A 12,537-nucleotide genomic window follows, 5' to 3' on the forward strand; every position below is an offset into this window, starting at 1 on the left:
AAGATTTACTCTTAACAGCTGTCAAGAATATAATGCAGTGTTACTAACTGTAATCACCATGCTGTGCATTGGATTCCATAATTTATCATCTAACCCCTGAAATTTATACTCTTTGACCAACATTACAAAATTTCTCCTGCCCTCCCAGAAACCACTGTCTGGATTTCTATGAGTTCAGCTTTTTTAGATCCCTCATATAAGCAATATCATTCAGTATTTGTCTTTCTCTGTGTGATATTTCACTTAGCATAATGCCTGTAGGTCCATTCCATTGTCCTAGGTGGCACAATTATCTTTTTTCTCATGGTTGAATAATATTTGTTTGTGTGTGTCTGTGTATATGTATATCACACACATGCATACCATGTATTTATCCATCCATCCATTGATTGGTTGTTTCTGTCTTGGCTATTGTGAGTAATGCTGCAGTGAACATGGGGGTGCATATATCTCTTTGAGATCCTTTTTCCATTTTCTTTGGATGCATGTCTAGACGTGGGGTTCCTCAATTTTTTGAGGAACTTTCTACACTGTTTTTCATAGTGGTTGTACTAAATTACATTGCACCATATAGATCACAAGGGTTCCCTTTTCTTCACATCCTTGCTAAAACTTGTTATTTCTTTTTTTTAATGACACATTCTTGAACAGGTTTGAGGTGGTAATCTCATTGTGGTTTATTTTTACTTATTGAAGTAACACTGGTCTCTAACATTATGTTTCACACATAAAACATTATATTTTTACTTGTGTATACACTAACTGGCATGCTCACCACTGTAAGTTTTTACCCGTCACCATGCGGTTGTCCCCCTTTACCCATTTCATCCTTCCTTCATCTCCCTTCCCCTCTAGTGACTAGTACTCAGTTCTCTGTATCTGTGTTTGTTGTTTGTTTTTGTTTGGTTTGTTATTTTTTAAAAAAAAAACTCACAAATGAGTGAAATCATACAGTGTATGTCTTTCTCTGTTGGATTTATTTTGTTTAGCATAATACCCCTCAAGGTCTATCCATGTTGTCACAAATGGCAAGATTTCCTTTTTTTTTTTTTTGTCGTTTTGCCTTTTCTAGGGCCGCTCCCACGGCATATAGAGTTTCCCAGGCTAGGGGTCGAATTGGAGCTGTTGCTGACAGCCTATGCCAGAGCCACAGCAACGCGGGATTCGAGCTGCGTCTGCGACCTACACCACAGCTCATGGCAATGCTGGATCCTTAACCCACTGAGCAAGGCCAGGAATTGAACCTGCAACCTCATGGTTCCTAGTTGGATTCGTTAACCACTGTGCCATGACAGGAACTCCAAGATTTCCTTTTATGGCTGAGTAGTATTCCAGTGTGTGTGTGTGTGTGTAAATATATATATACACACATATGTGTGTGTGTGTGTGTGTATAGTATTATCTTTGTCATTTCATCCATTGATGAACACTTAGCTCGTTTCCATAACTTGGCTATTATAGATAATGCTGTGATGAACATAGGGATGCGTATATCTTTTCAGATTAGTGTTTTTGTATCTTCAGGTAGATATCCAGAAGTGGAATTGCTGGATCTTATGGTAGTTTTAATTTTTTGAGGAACCTCCATACAGTTTTTCCTAGTGACTATACAGCTTTACATTTTCATTGATATCATATGAGGGTTCCCTTTCGCCTCCACATTCTTTCTATCGTATGTTATTTGCTTGCCTTTTTTGATAATAGTCATCCTAACAGATGTGAGGTTATATCTCATTGTGGTTTTGATTTGCATCTCCCTAAAAATAAGTGATGTTGAGAATCTTCCCATGTGCCTATTGTCCATCCGTATGTCTTCTTTGAAGAAATGTCTCTTTAGATTCATTGCCCATTTTTTAATTGGGTTGTTTATTTTTGCTGTTGTTGTGTTGTATGAGTTTTTTATGTATTTTGGATATTAACCCCTTATCAGATTAGTGATTTACAAATATCTTCTCCCATTTGTTATTGTTACCTTTTCATTTTGTTGATAGTTTGCTTTGCTATGCAGAAGCTTTTAGTTTGATGCACTTCCATTTATTTATTTTTGCTTTCCTTTCTCTTGCTTATGGAGACATATTCAGAAAGATATTTCTTTTTTTGTTGTTGTTGTTTCTTTTTACAGCCATACCTGCAGCATGTGGAAGTTCCTGGGCTAGGGGTTGAATCAGAGCTGCAGCTGAGGCCTGTGCCACAGCTAGGGCAATACCACATCTGAGCCACATCTACGACCTATGCTGCAGCTTGCAGCAATGCAAGATCCTTAACCCACTGAGTGAGGCCAGGGATCAAACCTGCAACCTCATGGTTCCTAGTCGGATTCGTTAACCACTGAACCACGATGGGAACTCCCTTTTTTTTTTTTTTTTAAGATCTTCTTGTTCCTCTTCTACCTGTGTCATGTCTTGATTTCTATCTTTGAGCTTGCTCATTTGCTCTTCCATAGGGTCTGCTCTGTCTCCAATATGTTCTTATGCATTCTTCATCTCACTTACTGAGTTCTTCAGCTCTAGAATTTGGTTGTTTTTTAGCATTTCATTTTCTTTGGTAACATATTCCTTCTGTTTATTCATTTTATTCTGATCTCATCAAAGTACTTATTTGAGTTTTTCTGTAGCTTGTTGAATTTCTTTTTTTTAATTTCTTTATTATAGCCACATCTGCAACATATGGAAGTTCCCTGGCTAGGGGTTGAATCAGAGATCCAGCTGCAGGCCATGCCACAGCCACACCAACACTGAATCAGAGCCAGATCTGTGACCTACACAGCAATTTGCAGCAATACCACATCATTAAACCACTGAGCGAGGCCAGGAATCAAATGTGCATCTTCATGGAGGGTATATCCGGTACTTAACTCATTGAGCCACAGTGGGAACTCCCTGTTGAATTTCTTTATGATGGCAATTTTGAATTGTATCAGTTAGATTGTAGTATTGTGTAATTTTTAATTTTAGTTTCTGGATAACTCATTTTGTGGTAACATGTCACTGTGGTTTTTCATGGTGCTTAATGGATTGTTCCTCTAACCAATATATTTGAAGTAACAACAGCTTTTTTCTTTAGTAAAGCTTCTTTTTTTTTTTCTTTAGCAAAGCTTTTTTCTCTGATTCTGACAATTTAACAAGTTAGTTATTAGGCCTTTCTTTTGTTTTTCAGCAGATGGCACTGTAGTACAAGTTTTTGTTTTTTTCTTACCTGAGTTGCCTGTGATTATATTTGAGGATTGACACTTTCCACTGTCCACTGCCTCTGCTAGAGGTGTTGCTTGTTGCCCTTGTTATCACTGCTCATGCTTCTGGCATTGCTGGGTACCTTCCTGCTGCTGGTGTCACTGTTAGAGCAGTGGGGTAGCAGGTATTGCCACTACATCCAGGATCTCCTAGGTCCATGCTGCTGAGTCCACTGCAGGGGGGCAAAAGGATGGATGGGCTAGGGAGCCAGAGTCTTGGGTGCTTTTGCCACATCCAGGGTTATCAGTTTCATGGATGCTGCTGCTGTGGGCAAAGGAGCCAGAGTCACTTGTGCCTCCGTGACTGGAGGATGACATTGCAGGCCTGTTGTTGCCTGGTTCCCTGTAGCCTTAACCACTGCTTTGGCCAAGAACCCAGAGTCACATGCATCACCTATCCTGCTGCTACCACCAGGTTTTCTGAGGTGGTGGGCTCACCTGTTGTGTCTGGGGATCACGATTGCATGCACTGCCTCCACTGTTTTTCTCATTCTGCCTCCTCTGTGTTTTAGTCCATCCACCTTTATGTACAGGTGCGTGGAATTCTCTAGAACCTTGGTGTATTGGGGAGAGACATTTTTTGTTGAGTTACGGATTTTTACTGCTTTTGGATTGAAGGGAAGAAACAAATGGAGCTTCTCACACAGCTATGATGGTGACTTCACTCTCTGACTTTTTAAAACTAAATTGGTCAGAATTTAAGTATTGCATCTAGATAATTTATATATATATTATCTATAGACAATATATATATAATCTATAGACAATTTTATACACATATATATATAAATTTGGCCGCATCCATGGCATGCAGAAGTTCATAGGCCAGGGGTCAAACACACACCACAGCATTGATTCAAGCTACTTCAGTGACAATGCCAGATGTTGTTGTTGTTGTTGTTGTTGTTGTTGTTGTTGCTATTTCTTGGGCCGCTCCCGCGGCATATGGAGGTTCCCAGGCTAGGGGTTGAATCAGAGCTGTAGCCACCGGCCTACGCCAGAGCCACAGCAACACGGGATCCGAGCCGTGTCTGCAACCTACACCACAGCTCACGGCAACGCCGGATCGTTAACCCACTGAGCAAGGGCAGGGACCGAACCCGCAACTTCATGGTTCCTAGTCGGATTCGTTAACCACTGCGCCACAACGGGAACTCCACAATGCCAGATTTTTAACCCATAGCACCATAAGAGAACTCCCTATTTTATACACACAGACAGTTTTTTTTTTTTTTTGGACACCTGCAGCATATGGAAATTCCCAGGCCAGGGATCAAATCTGAGCTGCAGTTGTAATGTGCACCACTGGATCCTTAACCCAGTATGCCAGGCTTGGGATCAAACCCGTGCCTCAGCAATGACCCAAGTCACTGCAGTCAGGTTCTTAACCCACTGTGCCACAGCAGGAACTCCTTACATATTTTTAATATAGAACATGACTAACTTTTTGGGGGTTATAGGAGGCTTTTGTTCTACATTTGTACTTATCATTTAGATATAAACTGTAGAAATAACTGAATCATTTTATAGCCCTTCCTCATTTGTTTCCCCTGTTACTCATTTCTTTCCAATTCATGCTTTACATTAATTCCAGAAATGATTTTTTCCAAAAGCGCAACTTTGATCATTCATTTTCCCATTCTAGTAAAACAAAATAAAATAATATTTTTCATTTACCATAACCTACCAAATACAAAGAGCACTACTGACTCCATTCTATTCATGCTTTATTTCCCACTAGACTTTGTGTACCCTACTCTCCCACCAAACCAAAATTCTCAGTCTACCCAAGTATTCCCAATCCTTTGCTCATTCCATTCTCCTGCCTATATCCACCTTGTTCAGATATTACACCACTCTTTAGCCCTGTTTCTGTTCCTTAAAGGTGAGTGATTCCTATTTTGGTGAACTTAGAGCTCTTTTCTGTGTGCCTTTTTCTATTTGTATTACAGTTATACATGTACATGATTCATTTCCTTTAAGTAAACTTCTTGAGAGGCTTTTTGGGTCATGTTTTAATCTATTTTGAATCCTTCGCAACATTACTACTCACAGTGTGGTTGTTTTGGACCAGCCACTAGTCTTAAGAATTTGTCACTGGCCCAGGACAAGATAAAAGGCTGGCATCAGAGTATAAGTCAGTTGTGTCACTATGCACAATGGTTCAGCTGACTGAACTGTTTATTTATGAAACAAGACTTTGTTATAGAAGGAAATGTGTTCATTTATATTCTGGTACAAACATCCTAGCAGATTGGTGCTTTAAGCAGCATTACTTTTACTACCTAAGAAAAAAGCAGGTTCCTAATAAATGAGTCACAAGATATTTGTTCCTGTCAGTTGTTACATAATTACATATATTTTTCTGTTTTCAAAATTCACTGATTATTACTTTGGCCTGGAAGGGTGAGTATTATACTAAATATAATAGTATACTAATGCGGTAGACTAATGTGTATTCAACCCAAAAGAAGGGCTAAAATTTCTAAGAATAATCTTAGAAGAGTCTTCTTAATTTATCCCATCAAGTTCAAATTTGAGTTATCTTAATAAAATGTTTCAGTTGATTTTTCATAGAGGGAAAGCATGTGTTAACTTCCTAGAGACCAGAAATCTAATCTTCATTAGATCACAGGATAGAATTTGATTCCTAGAAATATACTTAAAAAATAAATAGGAAATTCCCCATTTTTCATGTTATTGCTATAGATATATTAAATATAGAAATATATATCAGTACATAGACTTGCATTACTTTTTATGGTCTTTAGATGGCTGTCAGTAATGTAACTAGAAGTTGTATAAAGGAAGAAAAGGGAAGGAAAACTCAGTAACCTTTTTTTACAAAGTCATTGCGCCATGGATAGGGCAGTGGAGTAATGATAGATGATCTAACTAAATTGTGTTACAAATCATTTACAAGAGGGAGTTCCCATTGCAGCTCAGTGGTAACAAACGCAACTAATATACGTGAGCATACGGGTTCAATCCCCGAGCTTGCTCACTGAGCTGTGCTGTAGGTCACAGGCGTGGCTTAGATCCGGCATTGCTGTGGCTGTGATGTAGGTTGGTAGCTGCAGCTCCAGGGGCCCCTAGCCTGGGAACTTCCATATACCACAGGTGCAGCCTTAAAAAGAAAAAAAAAATTGTTTTAGAAAGTATGAATATATGCCTCTGGGCATATAAAGTGAAGATTTAAACTAAATGTAATCATAAATGATGATGATATAATAATGTATGAAAATGGTATGATAATCTTCTTTAAGAAACAGAGAAAAAGAAGCAACCTAGAGAAATCCAGATCTTCCCAGTAAAAATATGTTGGATGGCTTGTAGCCAGTACCAAATTAATTCAAGGAGATGGCTGTAAGTTTTGGAACCAGCCTAAACCCAACCATTTGTTTAGAATGTTTGCTATTTGTTTTAGGGTTTTCTGGTGGGAGAGGAGGCATTTGTTGGATCTATCTTTAGTTTTGAGGAATCTTGTTTTTTATCATTTTACTTGATCGTTAATTAAAATTTTGAGTAGTAGTAAACATACACATGGTTCAAAAATTCAAAATTATAGAAATATGTGCAGGGAAAAGTTTGGGTTTTTTGTGGTGGGTTTTTTTTTTTTTTTTTTTAAATCTTTTTGCCTTTTCTAGGGCTGCTTCCTGCAGCATATGGAGGTTCCCAGGCTAGGGGTCTAATCAGAGCTGTAGCCACTGGCCTATACCAGAGCCACAGCAATGCAGGATCCAAGCCTCGTCTGCAACCTACACCACAGCTTACAGCAACTCTGGATCCTTAACCCACTGAGCTTTGAGGCCAGGGATTGAACCCGCAACCTCATGGTTCCTAGTCGGATTCGTTAACCACTGTGCCACGACAGGAACTCCAGTGGGTTTTTGTTTTTTATGGAGTTTTTTTGGCCATGCCTGCAGCATGTGGAAGTTCTCAGAGCAGGGATCAAACCCGTGCCACAGCAGTGGCAATACCAAGTCTTTATCCACTAGGCGACCAGGGAACTCCTAGGGAAGTGTTTTGAGATGGTCATTCCCCTGTTCTACATCTGCCTAGCTCTCTCACCTTACCATAGTCAACCATTTTTATTAGTTTGTGGGTCCTTCCCTAAGGTTTCTATGTAAGAACAAAAAATATATATAGTTGGCCCGTGAACAACTTGGGGATCACTGATGTCAGCCTTCCAAGCAGTCAAAAATCCATTTATAACCTAGATGGTTCTTCTGTATCTGGGGTTCTGTATCCTTGGACTCTATCATCCAGGGATTGTGCAGTGCTTCAGTGTTGACTTTTGGAAAAAAATCTGTGTATAAGCAGACCCATGCAGTTCAGATCTGTGTTGTTCAAAAGTCAGCTGTGCTCCAGTACACCCCCAGTTTTTAACATGAACAAATATGCATAATAGCTCCAAGTTATACCTACTGTTCTGAATATACTTCATTTTTTCCACTTCCTAAAATACCATGGTGATTCTTCCATACTCAATACATACAGCTTTTTCATATAGCTTTTTTTTGTTTTTGTCTTTTTAGGGCCACCCCTGTAGCATATGGAAGTTTCCAGGCTAGGGATTGAATTGGAGCTGCAGCTGCCAGCCTGTGCCACAGCCAAAGCCACACCATATCCAAGCCTCATCTGCGACCTAGGGCGAGGCCAGGGATCAAACCCGTTTCCTCATGGATACTAGTCGGGTTCCTTACCACTGAGCCACAATGGGAATTCTGCCTTTTCATTGTTTTGATGGCTAAGTCCAAAGTGACCATGAAAATCTATGGTTAGTTTTTATTTTTTTATTTTTTATTTTTATTTTTTGTCTTTTTAGGGCCACACCCATGACATGGCGAGGTTCCCAGGCTAGAAGTCGAATCAGTGCTGCAGTTGCTGGCCTACACCAGAGCCATAGCTACTCTGGATCTGAGCCGCATCTGTGACCATCACCACAGGTCATGGCAACGCTGAATCCTTAACCTGCCGAGCAAGGCCAGGGATCAAACCCACATCCTCATGGATACTAGTCAGGTTCATAACCACTGAGCCACAACGGGAACTCCCTGGTTAATTTTTAAAACATAATTTATTTTAAGAGATTTGAATATGTCCCTGAATTTAAGATGTTATTTAAGATAATATATTTTTATATTTTCTTATAATAAACCAAGACTAAGTTTGGTCGGTTGATTGTCTGGGCCAATGTAGATAGCTTTCAATCTGTGCAATCTTTTTCCCAAAAAATTATTTTATTGTGATAAAATACATATAATAAAACTTACTATCATAACCATTTTTTTAGTGGTATTAATAAATACATTCACAGTGTTGGCAACCATCACCACCATCCATGTCTAATGCTCTTCATCTTGTAACTGAAACTCTGTAAACAGAAACTCCCATTTCCTACTTCTCTTATCCTCTGGTAACTACCATTCTACTTTCTATCTGTGTGATTTTGACTACTCTGAGTACCTCATATACGTTGAAATATAGAGTATTTGCCCTTTTTGTGACTGGCTTATTTCACTTAACTGATGTTGCTAAGTTCATTCATATTTTAGTATGTTGCAGAATTCCCTTCTTTTGTGAGGCCAAATAATAATCTGTTGTGTGTGTATATGTCTCTATATCTGTTCATCCATTGGTGGACACTTGGGTTTCTTCTGTGTAGCTACTGTACATAATGCTTCTGTGAACATATGTGTACAGACCTTGCTTTTAATTCTTTTGGATATGTACCCACAAGTGGAATTCCTGGATCATATAAATTCTATTTTTTTTCTAGTTGAGTTACAGGTAAATTCTATTATTTATTTATTTATCTATTTCTTATGATAGCACCATATGGAATGCTCCCAGGCCAGGGATTCAATATGAGCCACAGCTTCAGCAAAATGGATCCTTTAACCGGCTGCTCTGGGCTAGGTATCAAACCACACCTCCACAGCAACCTGAGCCTGAATTAGGATTCTTTTTTTTTGTCTTTTTGCCATTTTCTTGAGCCACTTTCGCGGCATATGGAGTTCCCAGGCTAGGGGTCCAGTCGGAGCTATAGCCACTGGCCTACACCAGAGCCACAGCAACGCAGGATCCAAGCCGCGTCTGCAACCTACACCACAGCTCACGGCAACGCCGGATCATCAACTCACTGAGCAAGGGCAGGGACTGAACCCGCAACCTCATGGTTCCTAGTCGGATTCGTTAACCACTGCGCCACGATGGGAACTTCTGAAGTAGGATTCTTAACCTTCTGTGCCACAGTGGGAACTCCAATTTTTTATTTTTTGAGGAGCCACCATTCTACCAGGGCTGTTTTCTCCACATCCCCACATACACTTGTTTTCTGGTTGTTGCTTTTTTTTTTCCTTGTAGCCATTCTATTAAGTATACTCATTGTAGTTTTGATTTACATTTTCCTAATAATTAATGGCATTGAGTATCATTAATCATTACGTGATTTTATCAGGGACACCCAGCACTACCTTATTTCAAAAAGGTTTTGAGAATTTTCTTTTTAGGGCTGCATGTACAGCATATGGAAGCTCCCAGGCTAGGGGTTGAATTGGAGCTGCAGCTGCTGGCCTATGCCACAGCCAAAGCAATGCAGGATCCAGGCTGCATCTGCAGCCTACACCACTGCTCACAGCAGTGCTAGATCCTTAACACACTGAGTGAGACTAGGGATTGAGCTGGCATCCTCATGGATACTAGTTGGGTTTTAACCCACTGAACCACAATGGGAACTCCAGTTTTTAGACTTTTAGTTGACACTCAGTAAATTGGAGTGAAAAATATAGAATCAGAGTTGCTTATGTATAGTCTAGTATTCTTTCTTTTATTCTACACTGTCTCCCAGATTTGAGATTTGTTCCACTAAATGCCGTATTCACAGACTGTCTACGAAAAAGCTGTCATCAGGTTTTATTGTGTATTGTGCTCTCAAAAATACGCATAGCACATATAGGAAAATAGAAATGTAATATGTGATCTCAGAGTATAAGGAAATTAACATTTTGTCCATTCACCAAATAGCATTTAAAAATCCTAGTTGTTCATAGTAGTGATGGTTAAGGCAGAAATGTCTCTGCTCACTACAGCTTAAATCTAGTCATATACATTAAAGATTAGCAAACAGTATAAGGGAAGAATGGGTCTATATGCAGTCATTTAAAGTTAAAATTGATATTAAGGATATTACTGGGGAAATGCAACTGCATAAAAACTGAATTCTTTTCTAATTCTTGCAAAGTACATTTTCTTTTCTGGTTATTATAATGAAAATGACAAAGACTTGAATTATTCTAAGTTATTTTGTTAGCTTTCAAGGCCTTCACAAATCGAAGTATCATTTAAAATGTACTTTATCAAATTCGTTGGTACTTTATCGAATTTGTTGTGACTCTTGCACACTGATCATATATTTTTCCCTCATACGTTATTAAATATTGCAGGAAGTATTCCAAGTTTTAAAAGAAAGAAAAAGTGTAAGCTTGTGGATTCTCCATATTTTAGAATTTTTTTCTTTGCATTGTGTTTATGCTAACTGGATAATCTGCTATTTCAGTCTACTTCTTTTTGTATTACAGTTGATGGAAATACCTGGGCACAAGTAATTGCCTTATACCCAACTTTAGTAGAATGTATCACCTGCTCATCCTCAGAAGTCTGCTCTGCACTTAAAGAGGCACTAGTTCCTTTTAAGGATTTCATGCAACCACCAGCATCCAAAGTTCAAAATGGAGAATCTTGACCAGCTACAATACATTTAAAGAAGGAAGATAACTGAAGAATGTAACTCATCAGTGAGTTTTCTATGAGAAGGACATTTCTTACAACAAATAATTCTTGGCAGCTGTTGTTGGCCTCCTTTAAATTTTACTTACCTGAGTTAAGTAATTCATACTACAGTCTTACATGTCAACAAAGGCTCCTGAATGAGTAGCAGTATAAGCCTTTAATAAATTAAATTGATGAGAGAGATGGTTAATACCACAGCATACCTGCTACCATATCTTCAGTTGGTGATTTAAAAGTGAGCTTATGTACAGTTTGTGGTAAATGTGTTAATGATGTACTTTTTAAAAAGAAAGAAAAGATATTTCCTTTAGTCAGATTTATTAGGCTGGTCTTTTTGCGCCCTTTTTCTAGTACAAAATTGTACTAAAATTTTATGCAAGATGGTACTGTAACATTCCATATTGTCTATAACCAGCCTTTGTAAACAAAGGGAACTGATATACTTGTGTGTATAATAAATGGTACAGTTCTGTATAAAACAGTTGCATTTATTATTTAAATTTTTAAAAATATTGATAATGTTAAATGCTTGAAGCTGTATTTATTGTTAATACAAAATTGTTTGCTTACATTTTTACTTATAATTTGCCTTCTTAAGTGGCAGATATGCTCACCATATGATCACGCGGTTAGCTTAATGTCTATTTTAAATGTATTTACTAGTGACTATTAAACATCTGACCAGGAAGGTCATGTGAACATAGCAGAGCAGATAGTATATGATTTGCTGATTTTGCAATTTTGAAGTATAGGTCATTAACTTAATATATTGTAGCACTATGACTCCATCATACCTCATTTCTTTAAATATCTTTCCCAGATTTCACATAAGTACATCTCTTTTTATATTTGCTGTCTTGATTTTAAAGACTTTTCATATTTTATATTTCTACTTATTTTTTTCCCCCACTAACAACACTTATCACTGTCTTTGAAATATAACCCAGGTAAGATGATTTCAGATTTCCTAAAATTTTGCTGTGAGGTTTTGTTCATTTCAGTGCTTCATTTTGTAATATATTTTCAAGAAGAAAATTATTATGGTAACCCACAAATATAAAATATGTGTGTATTCTAAAACAATGAGAAGTGTATTTTTGGAGATAGTGAAGCATTTAGAAATGCAGTAAACTTTCTGTCATGGAGTAAAATGCTAATTTTGTTTCATTTTCCTATCTTAGTGAAGAAGAAAAGTGCTCTTGAGTACATTAACGTGTTTCTTAAAAAACTGACTGCCCTAGCTACCGTATTTTTTCTCTAATAGATTATGGTATTATCATATTTTTCTTGACTTAAATTTTCCTAATTATGTGAAGACTCAAAGATGTTTAAAACAATGATTATTCATAAGAAATCATAATGGTCTTAATACTATTTTAGTGTTCTAGGAGGCTTTTGTTGTTGTTTTCTGCTGTGCCCATGGCATGTGGAAGTTCCTGGGCCAGGTGACTGAACCAGCACCACAGCTACAACCCAAGCCACTACAGTGAGTGACAACACTGGATTCCTCACCC

At 38.1% G+C, this 12,537-nt stretch overlaps 1 protein-coding gene across 4 annotated transcripts in view; it reads left to right on the forward strand.

Annotated features, from left to right (window-relative positions):
• MON2 (MON2 homolog, regulator of endosome-to-Golgi trafficking) overlaps positions 1-11,592 on the forward strand; it is a 114,988-nt gene extending 103,396 nt beyond the window's left edge. For all 4 annotated transcript variants that reach the window (XM_047787105.1, XM_047787106.1, XM_047787107.1 and 1 more), the window contains one exon: positions 10,813-11,592. In XM_047787105.1, coding sequence (XP_047643061.1) covers positions 10,813-10,976 — 164 coding nt within the window. In that variant the 3' untranslated portion in view covers positions 10,977-11,592. The remainder of the gene's footprint in view (positions 1-10,812) is intronic.
• The last annotated feature ends 945 nt before the right edge of the window (positions 11,593-12,537 follow it).

Source organism: Phacochoerus africanus, chromosome 7, assembly GCF_016906955.1.
Source record: "Phacochoerus africanus isolate WHEZ1 chromosome 7, ROS_Pafr_v1, whole genome shotgun sequence".
NCBI lineage: Eukaryota > Metazoa > Chordata > Mammalia > Artiodactyla > Suidae > Phacochoerus > Phacochoerus africanus.